This window comes from Garra rufa, chromosome 11 (genome assembly GCF_049309525.1).
Source record: "Garra rufa chromosome 11, GarRuf1.0, whole genome shotgun sequence".
NCBI lineage: Eukaryota > Metazoa > Chordata > Actinopteri > Cypriniformes > Cyprinidae > Garra > Garra rufa.
Genome location: NC_133371.1, coordinates 40635983 through 40648612, shown reverse-complemented (window position 1 = coordinate 40648612; position 12630 = coordinate 40635983). Strand labels below are relative to the sequence as shown.

The 12630-nt window shown below is 33.9% G+C and overlaps 1 protein-coding gene across 1 annotated transcript; it reads left to right on the top strand.

Annotated features, from left to right (window-relative positions):
* The first annotated feature begins 410 nt into the window (after nucleotides 1-410).
* Nucleotides 411-12320, top strand: neto2b (neuropilin (NRP) and tolloid (TLL)-like 2b). The gene is made up of 10 exons (XM_073850554.1): nucleotides 411-611; nucleotides 2623-2679; nucleotides 2807-2950; nucleotides 3301-3549; nucleotides 3673-3720; nucleotides 4276-4403; nucleotides 5753-5981; nucleotides 6645-6758; nucleotides 7735-7865; nucleotides 9538-12320. The coding sequence occupies exons 1-10, from the start codon at nucleotides 503-505 to the stop codon at nucleotides 10060-10062; spliced, it is 1734 nt and encodes a 577-aa protein (XP_073706655.1). The 5' UTR covers nucleotides 411-502; the 3' UTR covers nucleotides 10063-12320.
* The last annotated feature ends 310 nt before the right edge of the window (nucleotides 12321-12630 follow it).

Below are 12630 nucleotides of genomic sequence, written 5' to 3'. Positions count from 1 at the left end.
CGAGTATCGCCAGTATAGCCATGCATTGGGGTAACTGACCAAATTGTGACTTAAGTGCAAACCCTCTATATATTTATAACTGACCATACATTTTATAAACTTTTTTATTGAATAGATTATATTATTAAAATACATATCTCTGCAACTGTAATTTGTGCATCATTAAAAAACCTGCGTAAATGCTGATGCAGCTTCTGTGCTGCTTCGCACAGACGTAATTAATATTCATGAGTATTTTATTAATCAGCAGTTGAGTGGTGCGGATTTAGCGCCTATCAGCCAATCAGCTGCACATACTGCGCTTATGTCATTGAACTAATTAATATTCATGAGGCAAGTCTTCTCTCTCCCTCTCTCTCTCATCACTGTCATAATGATAACTGGCTTTTCAGATACGCGACGCTCAGGAGTTTCTGCAAACGTCTCGACGTACACAGTTTAATTTACTGCTTTCAGATGGATTTTTTCGACTTTATTCCAGGAAAGAGATGCTTCTTTATTCATGAAATCTGTTGCAGAGCCGTTTGGTCTAACTTCATGTCGCTTAAAATGTAGACAGCAAACAATCTTACGAGGGCAGAAGTGTTCAGTGAACGTGGAAATGCATGAGGGTGAGTTTGTGTTTTAATTATTGATGTCGTTTCATTGTTAATGAATGCTAATTTTGGACAAAACTTATTTGTACAAATGTCAAATGTGTTTTGAGAACATTTAATGTAAAGTACTGTGGTTTTACCATGGTACAGTGATGGTATCAAATAGCAAAAGCGTGTTGCTGAATGATATTTATCATAATTGTTTTCATAACTGTCATAATAGCATCTCGTTCAATTTAACTAGCCAGAATAATTTGCTATTTATGGTCAGTTTTATAAGTTTTCAGTTTTAACATCTATTTTCTTCATTGTTAATCAAATTTAGATTTGTGGAAAAGACTTCACTGCAATCGGTGACTTTAAAAAGAATCAGCAATCAAACTGCATATTTTATACAATATCTAAAATACTTAATTTTAGAATACCATTGTATTTTTAATTTATTTTGTCCATTTATCCAGTTTATAACATCATTTACAGTTTAAAACATAATTATTTCTTGGCTTTTCGCTCTGTTGTTTGGTCAGCCAGCCCAGAATGCCTTTTAGTAGAGTTATATCAAACCAGGCTGAATGTCTGCTTTGACCACTGTCTTTATATTGTTCAGCAAAATTGCAGCATGTGGTGCTGAATAGACAGCTCCTATACAAGCCCTCAATCAAACCACAAATTATAGAACTGTATTCACAAAATCAGAATTAGAATTTAGTAAGCTAACTCCCAATCACATGTAACGTCCCTAAACACAACACTGGCTAACACGTGCTGCAGTATATTTTAGAAACCTGTTGTCAAGCATTGTCAATGACATCAATTCAACTTTGAGTTTGAGGTCTGATGGCAAACCATTCTGGGTTCAGATTTTAGACTGGCTTCCTTTTCCTTTTCAATAAAACTTGTAAATTGGCAGCTCTGAATGTGTGGATGTATTCTAGGAGTTGGGGAGCTTGTTAAAATTTATTTTAGACTTGATGAATGTGACCTGAACATCCACATCCCACTGTGAGTGCTGACAAGTAGCAGTATAAGCAGGTGTGAAGTAATAAGCAATAAGCAGCAGACAAATGTGACCCTGGACCACAAAACCAGTCATAAGGGTAGATTTTTTGAAACTGAGAGTTATACATCATCTGAAAGCTGAACAAATAAGCTTTCCAATTCAATATGTGGTATATGTGCAATTAGTATATTTCCATTGATGTATGGTTTGTTCTGACAGGACAATATTATACAGTGTCCGAGATACAACTCTGAGGGATGTCTGAGGGTCCAAAAAATCAAAATACTGAGAAAATTGCCTTTAAAGTTGTCTAAAGTATGCATAGAATATTACTAATCAAAAATTAAGATTGTATGGTAGGAGATTTACAAATCTTCATGGAACATGATCTTTACTTAATATCGTAATGATTTTTGGCATAAAAGAAAATTTTCACCCATACAGTGTATTTTTGGCTATTATTACAAATATACCCGTGTTAATTAAGACTGGTTTCGTGGTCCAGGATCACAAATGACAAATTAGTAAGGTGTTTGTAATTATTTAATTATGTTCATATTAAGAAAACAGTTTGTTTCAATGTTTTCAACATTGATTAAAAAATAATATTTTTTTCTTGAGCAGCAAATCAGCAAATTAGAATGATTTCTGAAGGATCATGTGACACTGAAGACAAGAGTAATGATGCTGAAATTTTAGCTTTGCATCACAGGAATGAATTACACTTTAAAATATATTAAAATGGAAAACAGCTATTTTAAACTGTATTAATATTTCACAATATGTTTTTACTATGTTATTGATCAAGTAATTACAGGCTTGTAAACATCAGTGACTTCTTTTAAAACATTAAAAACACTATTTTCAACCCTAAACTTTCGAATAGTAATTTATATGTACAAAATCTGCATTTGTGAGTGTATATTTTGTTGTATTTACTTTGTAGCATGTATCCTGTTAAGAAACGTTCACTGAACATCCAAGATGTCCAAGACTTAAACATGCCCCATTGGTGTTTTCTTGCAGCCTTGGTTCTGCTTATCCTGATAGAGGAGGGTTTCGCACTGGCACAGAAAACTCAAGGTTGGTTTGAAGTTGGAATTCACATGCAAAGCCAAATATGGCGTGTGAAAAGATTGAAAATTGAAATCAATCTTTAATAAGTCTTTCCTATATTTTTTGCCTTTAATGTGTGTATGTATCCTGTTAGCTTTGCCGGAGAATGTGGCTGTCGAGGATAAGAAACCCGCTCACTGTGGAACTTTGGTCCAGACTGCAAATGGAGGATCGTTCAGTTCTCCAAACTACCCCAACACTTACCCACCAAACAAGGAGTGCATCTACATACTGGAAGGTACGAGTCTTACATTTCACAGGCTTCCACAGATACTTGTCCTATTTGTTGCTTTGGTAAAATGCATGCAGAACCATTTCTGAAGCATTATGTGACACTGAAGACTGGATCAATGATACTGAAAATTCAGCTTTGCATCACAGGAATAGATTACGTTTTAAAATATATTCAAATGGAAAACAATTGCTTTCACTTTTTAATATTATTTCAGTTTTTACTGTAATTTTGATCCAATAGATGCAGCCTTGATGGGCATAAGAGATGTTTTCTTTCAAAAACATTTAAAAAAATTTAATAAACCCAGACTTTTGAACAGTTGTGTATAAACCACTGTTTCTTGTCTACATCAGCTCATCCACGGAAGAGAATCCAGCTCATCTTCAATGACATCTACTACATCGAGCCATCCTTTGAGTGCCGCTTTGATAACATTGAAATCCGTGATGGTCCATTTGTTTTCTCTCCGTTGATTGATCGCTTCTGCGGGGCAAAGAGTCCAGGAATTGTCACCTCTTCTGGTCGCTTCATGTGGATCAGGTTTTCCAGCGATGAGGAGTTGGAAGGACTGGGCTTCAGGGTGGAGTATTCATATACTGCAGGTAAATGCATCTTGCAATTCTTCATGTTAGTATCTTTTGCTTTTTTGATGCTCTTGTCCTCTGTATCCTTTGTATTAGTTTTATTGGACTTGATTTTTAATCAAAATCCTCTCTTGCATCCAGATCCTGACTTTCATCTCCATATCGGGGGACTCTTGAACCCCATTCCAGGTAAACATAAAACAATGATGTATGTAGTATGGGGTGGATGGTGGAACATGCAACTTATATAGATTGTTTTTACATTACATTATTGAAAAATTGTGCTAATCTATTCAAAACTTTTGTATTTAAGTATTTTCTATTTAGTATTTAATTTTTTAGATCAGAAAAAAAACATTGAAATTTTATACTGGTTTATGTCAAATTTGATTTAGATTTCTATTAACCTACTAACTAAACCTAATGTTGAAGGTCCTGCAGAAACTTAAGTACTTAAAGTTTGATTTTTCAATATGTTTTTCTACCTATCAGAATGACACTTCACTCACCCAATTTTTCAGTTGCTATGGTTACTGCACCCAACAAATATAAATGTAAATTCCATCTTTAGTGCATCAGTTATGTAAACTCCTGAATATTTCAGTGCCCTAGAATTTATTAGTATTACTTTTCCCAGCTGCGGTATGCAGACTCTCGGGTCTCTTTCTCAAGTAGTTGAAAGAAATAATGTTATTGCTGTAGTATTAATGTGTCTTTGTCTCTTCTGTTGTCTCATCCCATCAGACTGTCAGTTTGAAATGTCTGGATCAGATGGTATAATCAGATCCAGTCAAGTTGAGGAGGAAAACAAAGTTAAATCAGGGGAAGCAGTGGACTGCATTTGGACCATACGAGCTCCACCGATGTCTAAGGTTAGTAATGCAACCCTGATGAAACATCCGTTCATCTCACACAGATTTGTAATGGATCATGTACAGTCACTGACGTCAAGTCTTGAAATTAAGTTGTGTTAGATACAGGATAAGATACAGTTGGCATAAAAATGTTACCTTTTGGTACTCTTAAAACAACATTTTTGTACCTTTTTTACCCCTAGTAGGTACATATCAGTACTATAGAGTAGTAATACACACTTAAAGTAGGAATATGTACATATTAGGAGTATAAAAGGCACAAAGACATCCTCAAAAGGTACAATTCTGGCCACTTTTTTTCTGTGTTTCATAAAATAAACCCCTCAATCAAAGTACTCAGTGATCATTAAATATTTTCCATTAAATATTTCAACAGAGTGCATATTATATTTGCACAATTATTCATTTAAATAAGTCCTCAATTTAATTAGTTAATTATTTACCAAAAGAATTATTGACTCTGGAACATCTTTCATTTATTAAACATTTTTTAAAGCACTGTCTTTTTAACAGTTAGTTACTTGAACTTTAAATGTAATTTAACTGTAAAAACAAATCAAATAAATATAAGATAACTAAATAAAAGATAATATTATGCACACACATGCATTTAAAAAAAAGTATACAAATTTAAAATATTTAAAATAATAAATAAAAAAACAAATAAGCCTTAGATAAATAATAAACTGTAATATATACATTTTTTAAATTAAATAAATATAATAATTTAATAAATACTAACATGTTTTTTTCTTATCAAATAAATTAATAAATGGACAGTAAACTCTTAAATTGTTTGATTGTAAAAGAAAAGTGACTGTAGAGACATGAAATGGCACAAATGTGTATGAAATAGGTTGCCTCTAATAATGAGCAATTATTCAGTTTAGTGTCTTTTTATAAAAAATATTTTGCCATAGAATGCTATGAATGACCAATCAGAAAAGCTTTTTCAGACAGCCACATAATAGAACTTTATATATTGCATTATACATAGTGGCATTAAAGGGATAGCTCATCCAAATATGAAAATTACACCATTAATTACTCATTCTCATGTCATTCTAAACGCAACACAAATTAAGATATTTTTGATGCCACATGGACTATTTTAACTATGTCCTTACTACCTTTCTGGGTCTTGAACGTGGTAGTTACAATGCTGTGTGTGCAGGGTGAGAAAGCCCTGGGATTTCATCAAAAATATCTTAATTTGTGTTCCGAAGTTAAACAAAGATCTTACGGGTTTTGAATGACATGTGGGTGAGTAATTAATGACAGTATTTTCATTTTTGGGTGAACTAACCCTTTAACTGTCTCTGTTTGTGTCTCTGTCTCACTCACAGATCTATCTCCGCTTTCTGGACTATCAGTTGGAGAACTCAAACGAGTGTAAGAAGAACTTTGTTGCGATCTATGAAGGCAGTAATGCCATTGAAGATCTAAAGGCCAAGTTCTGCAGCACCGTTGCCAACGACATCACGCTTGACAACGCTGTAGGTGTGATCCGAATGTGGGCCGACGAGACCAGCAAACTGAGCCGCTTCCGTATGCTCTTCACAGTCTTTGCTGAACGTAAGTGCTAATCTACATATTTACGTCCTGCATTTTTATTCAAGTAATAGCTCACCCAGAAATGGAAATTCTGTCATTACTTACTCATGTTGTTCCAAACCAATATGCTGTTATTTGTCCACTGAAAGTAAAAGAAGATTTAAAAAAAAAAAAAAAAAAGCTCACAAATGTAATTTTCCTTTATGTATGTTTCAACCTTTTGGATGAAATTTTCCTTTATCTTCAGAAAAAAAGGGGACAGAATTGTACCTTTTGGGATACAACAGCTTGTCAATGTCACCCTGAAAAGGTAATCTATGTACCTGTTTTTTTTTTCCCCTAATAGGTACATATTGGTACCTTAAGGGTGCATATTACTACTCTAAGGTACTAAAAAGTACCTATTAGGGGTAAAAAGGTACAAGGATGACCTTTTCAAGGTACTGCTTTAGTGACAAGCTATTGTATCCTAAAAGGTAAAATTCTGATCGCTTTTTTTCTGTTTGTCTAGAAGTACATTATAACTATATAAAAAAAAGATCTGTAACAAATATCTTCAGTAGTTTTGCATAGCAAACACAGTTAGACTGATGTACTTGATGTTGTGTGAGGGGTCCATCATGTGGACATTATTAGTATTGCATCATCTATATGGCTTTTATCTCATTAAAAACTGTTTTGCAGCTCCATGTTTGGCCAACACATTCTTCTGTCACAGCAACATGTGCATCAACAACACTCTGGTTTGTAATGGTGTTCAGAACTGTGTGTTTCCCTGGGACGAGAACAACTGCAAAGGTAAAAGTGTGCTTTCACAGGCAGTTTTCCAACCAGTGTTGCTAATGCAATTTAAAAGCTTTCTTGAGAATTTTAATGGATAGTTTAGGAAGCAATTGCTTTTGTCTATAACTGTTTTGTCCCTTCTTCAGGGTTTTGACCTCAATGAACTGCGGTTCAGTAAATTAATATTACAAAGCACATTATACAGTTGAGGTCAAAAGTTTACATACACCTTGCAAAATCTGCAAAATGAGTTCCTTGTTTGTCCTGAACAATTAAACTGCCTGCTGTTCTTCAGAAAAACCCTTAGGTCCCATATATGTTTTGTTTTTTTCAGCATGTTTGTGTATTTGAACCCTTTCAAACAATGACTGTATGATTTTGAGATCCAACTGAGGGACTCATATGCAACTATTACAGAAGGATCAAATGCTCACTGATGCACCAGAAGGAAAAAAACATGCATTAAGAGCAAGGGGTGAAAACTTTTGAAATTGAAGATCAGGGTTATTTTGTCCTCTGGGAAACATGTAAGTATGTTCTGTAGCTTCTGAAGGGCAGTACTAAATAAATAATAATAACAAAGGCAAAATAAGAACAATATACATATCTTCATTCTGTTCAAAAGTTTTCACCCCTGGCTCTTAATGCATAGTTTTTCCTTCTAAAGCATCAGTGAGCATTTGAACCTTTTGTAATAGTTGCATATAAGTCCTTCAGTTGTCATTAACATTTTGCAGAGTCTGCAAGGTGTATGTAAACTTTAGACCTCAACTGTATGTATGTATGTATACTGAATTATTATTCTATGAAGGAATTGACGTCATGGGTTAAAGGAATGCTATTAGCCCTGGTTATTAGGATTCATAAATTCAGCTTTTATTGTTCTCATTTAGTTGGAGAAATATTTTTCAAAAAAATTTTTTTTAAATTTTTCTCACTCGTGTTCTTCTGCTTTCTTTTGTTTTGTTTTTTTTGTCCTCGTCTCCCTCAGAAAAGAAGTCCAAAAGTTTCTTCCAACACATGAGTAAAACTCATAGCACTGTGATAGGAGTGGCGTCTGGTGTGGTCTTGCTTCTTCTCATCATATCTGTATTTATACAGATGAAGCAGCCGAGAAAGAAGGTGACTATTCATATCAAAATCACTATTTAGAATGATCCTTCGACAGGGACCAGAAATATTATGTATTTTTTTCATTGTCTTTTTTTCATCAGCTTCAAATATACATAAGCCGTTTGTAGGTTGATTTCCCAGAAAAAAGTAAACACTGTGGTGCTATCAAAACATTACTAGTTTATGTATACTAGTGTCTATTTGAACTTCCCGACACAGCAATATTGACTCAGCCAATGGTGTGACTTTGTGCTGTTTGTTTGACCAATAACAAGGGCAATTTTTTGGAAAACGTTTATTTTTGTAGTTTAAAAGGGTTTTACTAGTTTGACAAATAATGTTAACATAATATAGTAAGTAATTAAACTGACTATTGAATTTTTAAAGGATTAGTTCACTTCCAGAACAAAAAATTACAGATAATTTACTCACCCCCTTGTCATCCATGTCTTTCTTTCTTCAGTCATAAAGAAAAAATTTGTTTTTATGAAAACATTTAATCCCATCGGACTTCAAAATTGCCCTACATCGCTGTTTTACCCTTTTTTGTAAAGGTCGGTAGTTCTACATCAGTGTAGGATGATTTTTAAGTTGGAGGAGAAAATGAGATGGGAGTTTTTTGACATACCCTAACCGTCTTGAACCAGAGTGCATCACAGAGATAGATGAGCATTTGTGGTTAAAAAGTATATAAATATTATATAAATTATGGATAATTTATCCAAGGTTGCATTTATTTGATCCGAATTACAGCAAAAACAGTAAAGATTTTAAATATTTACAACTATTTACAATAACGGTTTTCTATTTTAATATATTTTAACATGTAATTTATTCCTGTGATTTCAAAGCTGAATTTTTAGCATTACTCCAGTCACATGATCCTTCAGAAATCATTTTAATATTCTGATTTCCTGCTCAAAAAACATGATATGTTGAAAACAGAGTTGAATTTTTTCAGTTTTTTTTTTTTTTTATCTAAAATAATAATCTTTTGTAACATTATAAATGTCTTTATCATCACTTTTGATCAATTTAAAGCATCCTTGCTAAATAAAATTATTAATTTCTATAATTACTTTCCCAAAAGAAAAATTATACTGACTCCAAGCTTTAAAATGTTATGGTGTACAATATTACAAAAGCTTTTTCTTTGGATCTTTCTATTCATTAAAGAATCCTAAAATGTACTCAACTGTTTAAAATATTGATGATAATAATATTAATAAATGTTTCTTGAACAGCAAATCAGCATATTAGAATGATTTCTGAAGGATCATGTGACACTGAAGACTGGTGTAAGGATGCTGAAAATTTAGCTTTGATCACATAAATAAATTACATTTTAAAATATATTCAAATAGAAAGCAGTTATTTTAAATAGTAGAAATATTTCATAATTTTACAGCTTTTGCTGTTTTTTTAGTCAAATAAATGCAGGCTTGGTCAGCAGAAGAGACTTATCATTATCTAAAAAACTTCCCTAAAAACAGCTTTCCTTTTTAAAATACACAAATCCCTTATTGAATATACTGTTTCATTCAGAAATAAAATAAAATTACTAAAGTGGAATGGTCTGTGAGTGTCATTTTACACTGACTTTAAGCATTAAAACTAATATTTGTTTGATGCATGAACATTTTACATGAATCAACTCAGCAGGTGACCTGTTCTGTTGCAGGTTTTGAGCCGTAAGGGTTTGTTCAGCGCTGCAGACATGCAGGAGGTGCTGGAGCCTCCCCAGTATGAGCTGTTCTCCATGCGTGAAGCGGAGCTCCCAGAGGATCTGTCAGAGGAGCTGGAGACTCTGCAAAAGCTCCGCCGCTCCTCCAGCGTATCCCGCTGCGTCCACGAGCATCACTGTGGCGCTCCGAGCAGCGCCTCCTCCATCGTCATGACAAGCAGAGCACATCATCTCTCACACGGCTCTGATGAGATGAGCACGGTTGTTGGCGCCAGAGGCTGGGGCAGTTACCACGGACGTAGGAGCAGCTCACGCTCGCACCCTTTCACGCACGACCCACGCGCTCACGCCTACAGCGCGCAGAGTCTGAGAGAGGCGTTGGAAGATGAGGAGCTGGGGCTGGAGGGACGGGTGATGGAGGAGATCGGGTACAATGATTTTATCACTCGTGGACGCAACGTCGTGATGGTACGTAATCATTCCAACCCTGTCCAACAGCGCTCCCTCTCTATGGACTTCTGAGTGGAGCGGAAGTCGTGTAAAAATTCAGTAATATAATTCTTAACTGTAAATGTTCACATTTACCCACACCTACTTTTATTATTTTACTATTTTATGTCAATGGGGTTTTTTGTCGTTCACAGTACCTACTTTGCCCTTGATTTCAAGCAAAGTCCAGTATTTTTTATTGTTGTTATACTCTTTCCTTAAACTACTAGATTATAAAAAAAGAAATATAGGTCAGGACTGAAACTAGGTTTTTATCACACCTGCCAGTGGTGGGTCAGTTGGCAGTAAATACCGATTCTAGGCTATGAAACGGTATTCTACATTATTTTTTGCTAATTAAAATCTTTTCTAATTATTCCTTAGCCGTTAATCCATATTTTTTGCATATATTCATATTTAGCAGCTCATGTCTTTGTGTCACCATGAGCTGGTTTTTAACTAGAAGATTTAGTTCATTTTGATAGTTTATTGCAATGTTTGTTCCACAGTAAAATACATCAGTAATATTCTGAAATATTAGTACAATTAAAAGAACTGTTTTCTATTTAAATATATTTTAAAATGTAATTTATTCCTGTGATGCAAAGCTGAATTTTCAGCATCATTACTTCAGTCTTCAGTGTCACATGATCCTTCAGAAATCATTCTAATATGCTGATTTGCTGCTCAAGAAACATTTTATTATTATCAGTGCTGAAAACAGTTGTACTACTTAAAGGGGTCATCGGATGCCCATTTCCCACAAGTTGTTGATATGATTCTTTAGGGTCTTAATGATAAGTCTATAACATACTTTGGTTAAAATTTCTCAATGGTAGTGTAAAAACCATTTTTTTACCTGATCAAAATAAGCCCTTTTTAGAGCGAGCTATTCTGTTGCATGTTCCTTTAAATGCTAATGAGCTCTGCTCGCCCCGCCCCTCTCTGCAGTGGGATGATGAGCCGCAATGTTTACTTTAGCTGCATCAAGCCGCATTTAGCAGGGAAACTTGCTAACTAGCACATTATTCAGAAAGGCCTTTTGCAAAGATGCATAAAAAACCCTTATACTCACTTCTGCTGTGGGTGAAGCTGCATCACAAATGATTTGCATGAACATAGACACATATGTAGATCAGGATCGACACTTTTCTTTCAAAAATGAAAGTAACGTTAATCCTCGTCTTCAGCGGCTCAGATGTCGGGAGTAAATGACGACTGCTATATTCATTATTACATCCAACGACAGAACACCTCAATCGCTCAATCTGAGACATTCTTGTCTTCCCCTGCACCTGAGTCACACAATAGCGATCGGAGTCGGACTGTTTCAGCTCGGTGAGGGCGGGTCTAAGGTAAGGCGCTCATGTCAGTCAGCTATCGTAGGAGGGGCCTCTATCGGTGTGCCATCACACCAACAAGAATCTGAGTATAACCTGATTTTAAAAAGGGATATTACTTTTAAAGATTCCACTGGGTGGATTTTTATCATTGTAGGGTGGTTGTGTACACAAACTGCCAACACACATTAATGTTCAAACTACATGTAAAAGTGAGTTTTGCATCCGATGACCCCTTTAATATTTTTGTGAAAACCTGATAATATTTTTCATGATTCTTTAAGCTAAAGCTTAAAATAAGATGTATTTAAAATATAAATATTTTGTAACATAATGTCACTTTTCATCAATTTAATTTAATTATTTAATTTAATTTAATGATAGTTTATATATTGAGTTCTAGAGATGTTCCCCTTTTCTTTGAACCAATCTAATTTGAGTTTGGTTGGAGTTTGCTGTGGTGTTTGATGTTGTGGTTTTGTTTTTAGAGGAGGCAGTGATGTTCACTGAGGTTTATTGAGGAGTGTCAGTCATAAAGTGTTGTTTATGACGTAGCTCACATGGGGATTACCAAGAAGATTGTCACGTGAACACCATTCTGTGGAAATAAATGTCATGTTTTAACATGTTTCAAAAAATTACTTTCGCTATTGTTCTTTCACTGGCCTTGTTTAGTTTATTATAGTAAACTAAAACCAAAACCATTAAAACAAACAAACAATTATTTTCAGTTCATTAACTTGAACTAAAATAACTAAAACTAAAACTGAAATAAAATTATAAAAAAACTATATACACTTCCAGTCAAAAGTTTTTGAACAGTACAGTTTTTTTAAAAAGACGTCTCTTCTGCTTAACAAGCATGCATTTATTTGATTTAAAGTACAGCAAATACAGTACAATTCTGAAATATTTTTACTATTTAAAAAAACTGCTTTCTATTTAAATATATTTAAAAATGTAATTGATTCCTGTGATCAAAGCTAAATTTTCAGCATCATTACTCCAGTCTTCAGTGTCACATGATGACATTTTTTTCAGGATTCTTTGATAATTAGAAAGATCCAAAGATCAGCATTTATCATAATTAAAATAATAAGAAAATATCTAAAATAAAAAGCTTTTGTAACATTATACACTATACCATTCAAAAGCTTGGAGTCAGTATATATATATATATATATATATATTTATTTATTTATTTATTTATTTTTTGAGGAAAGAAATTATAGAAATGAATACTTTTTTTTAGAAAGGATGC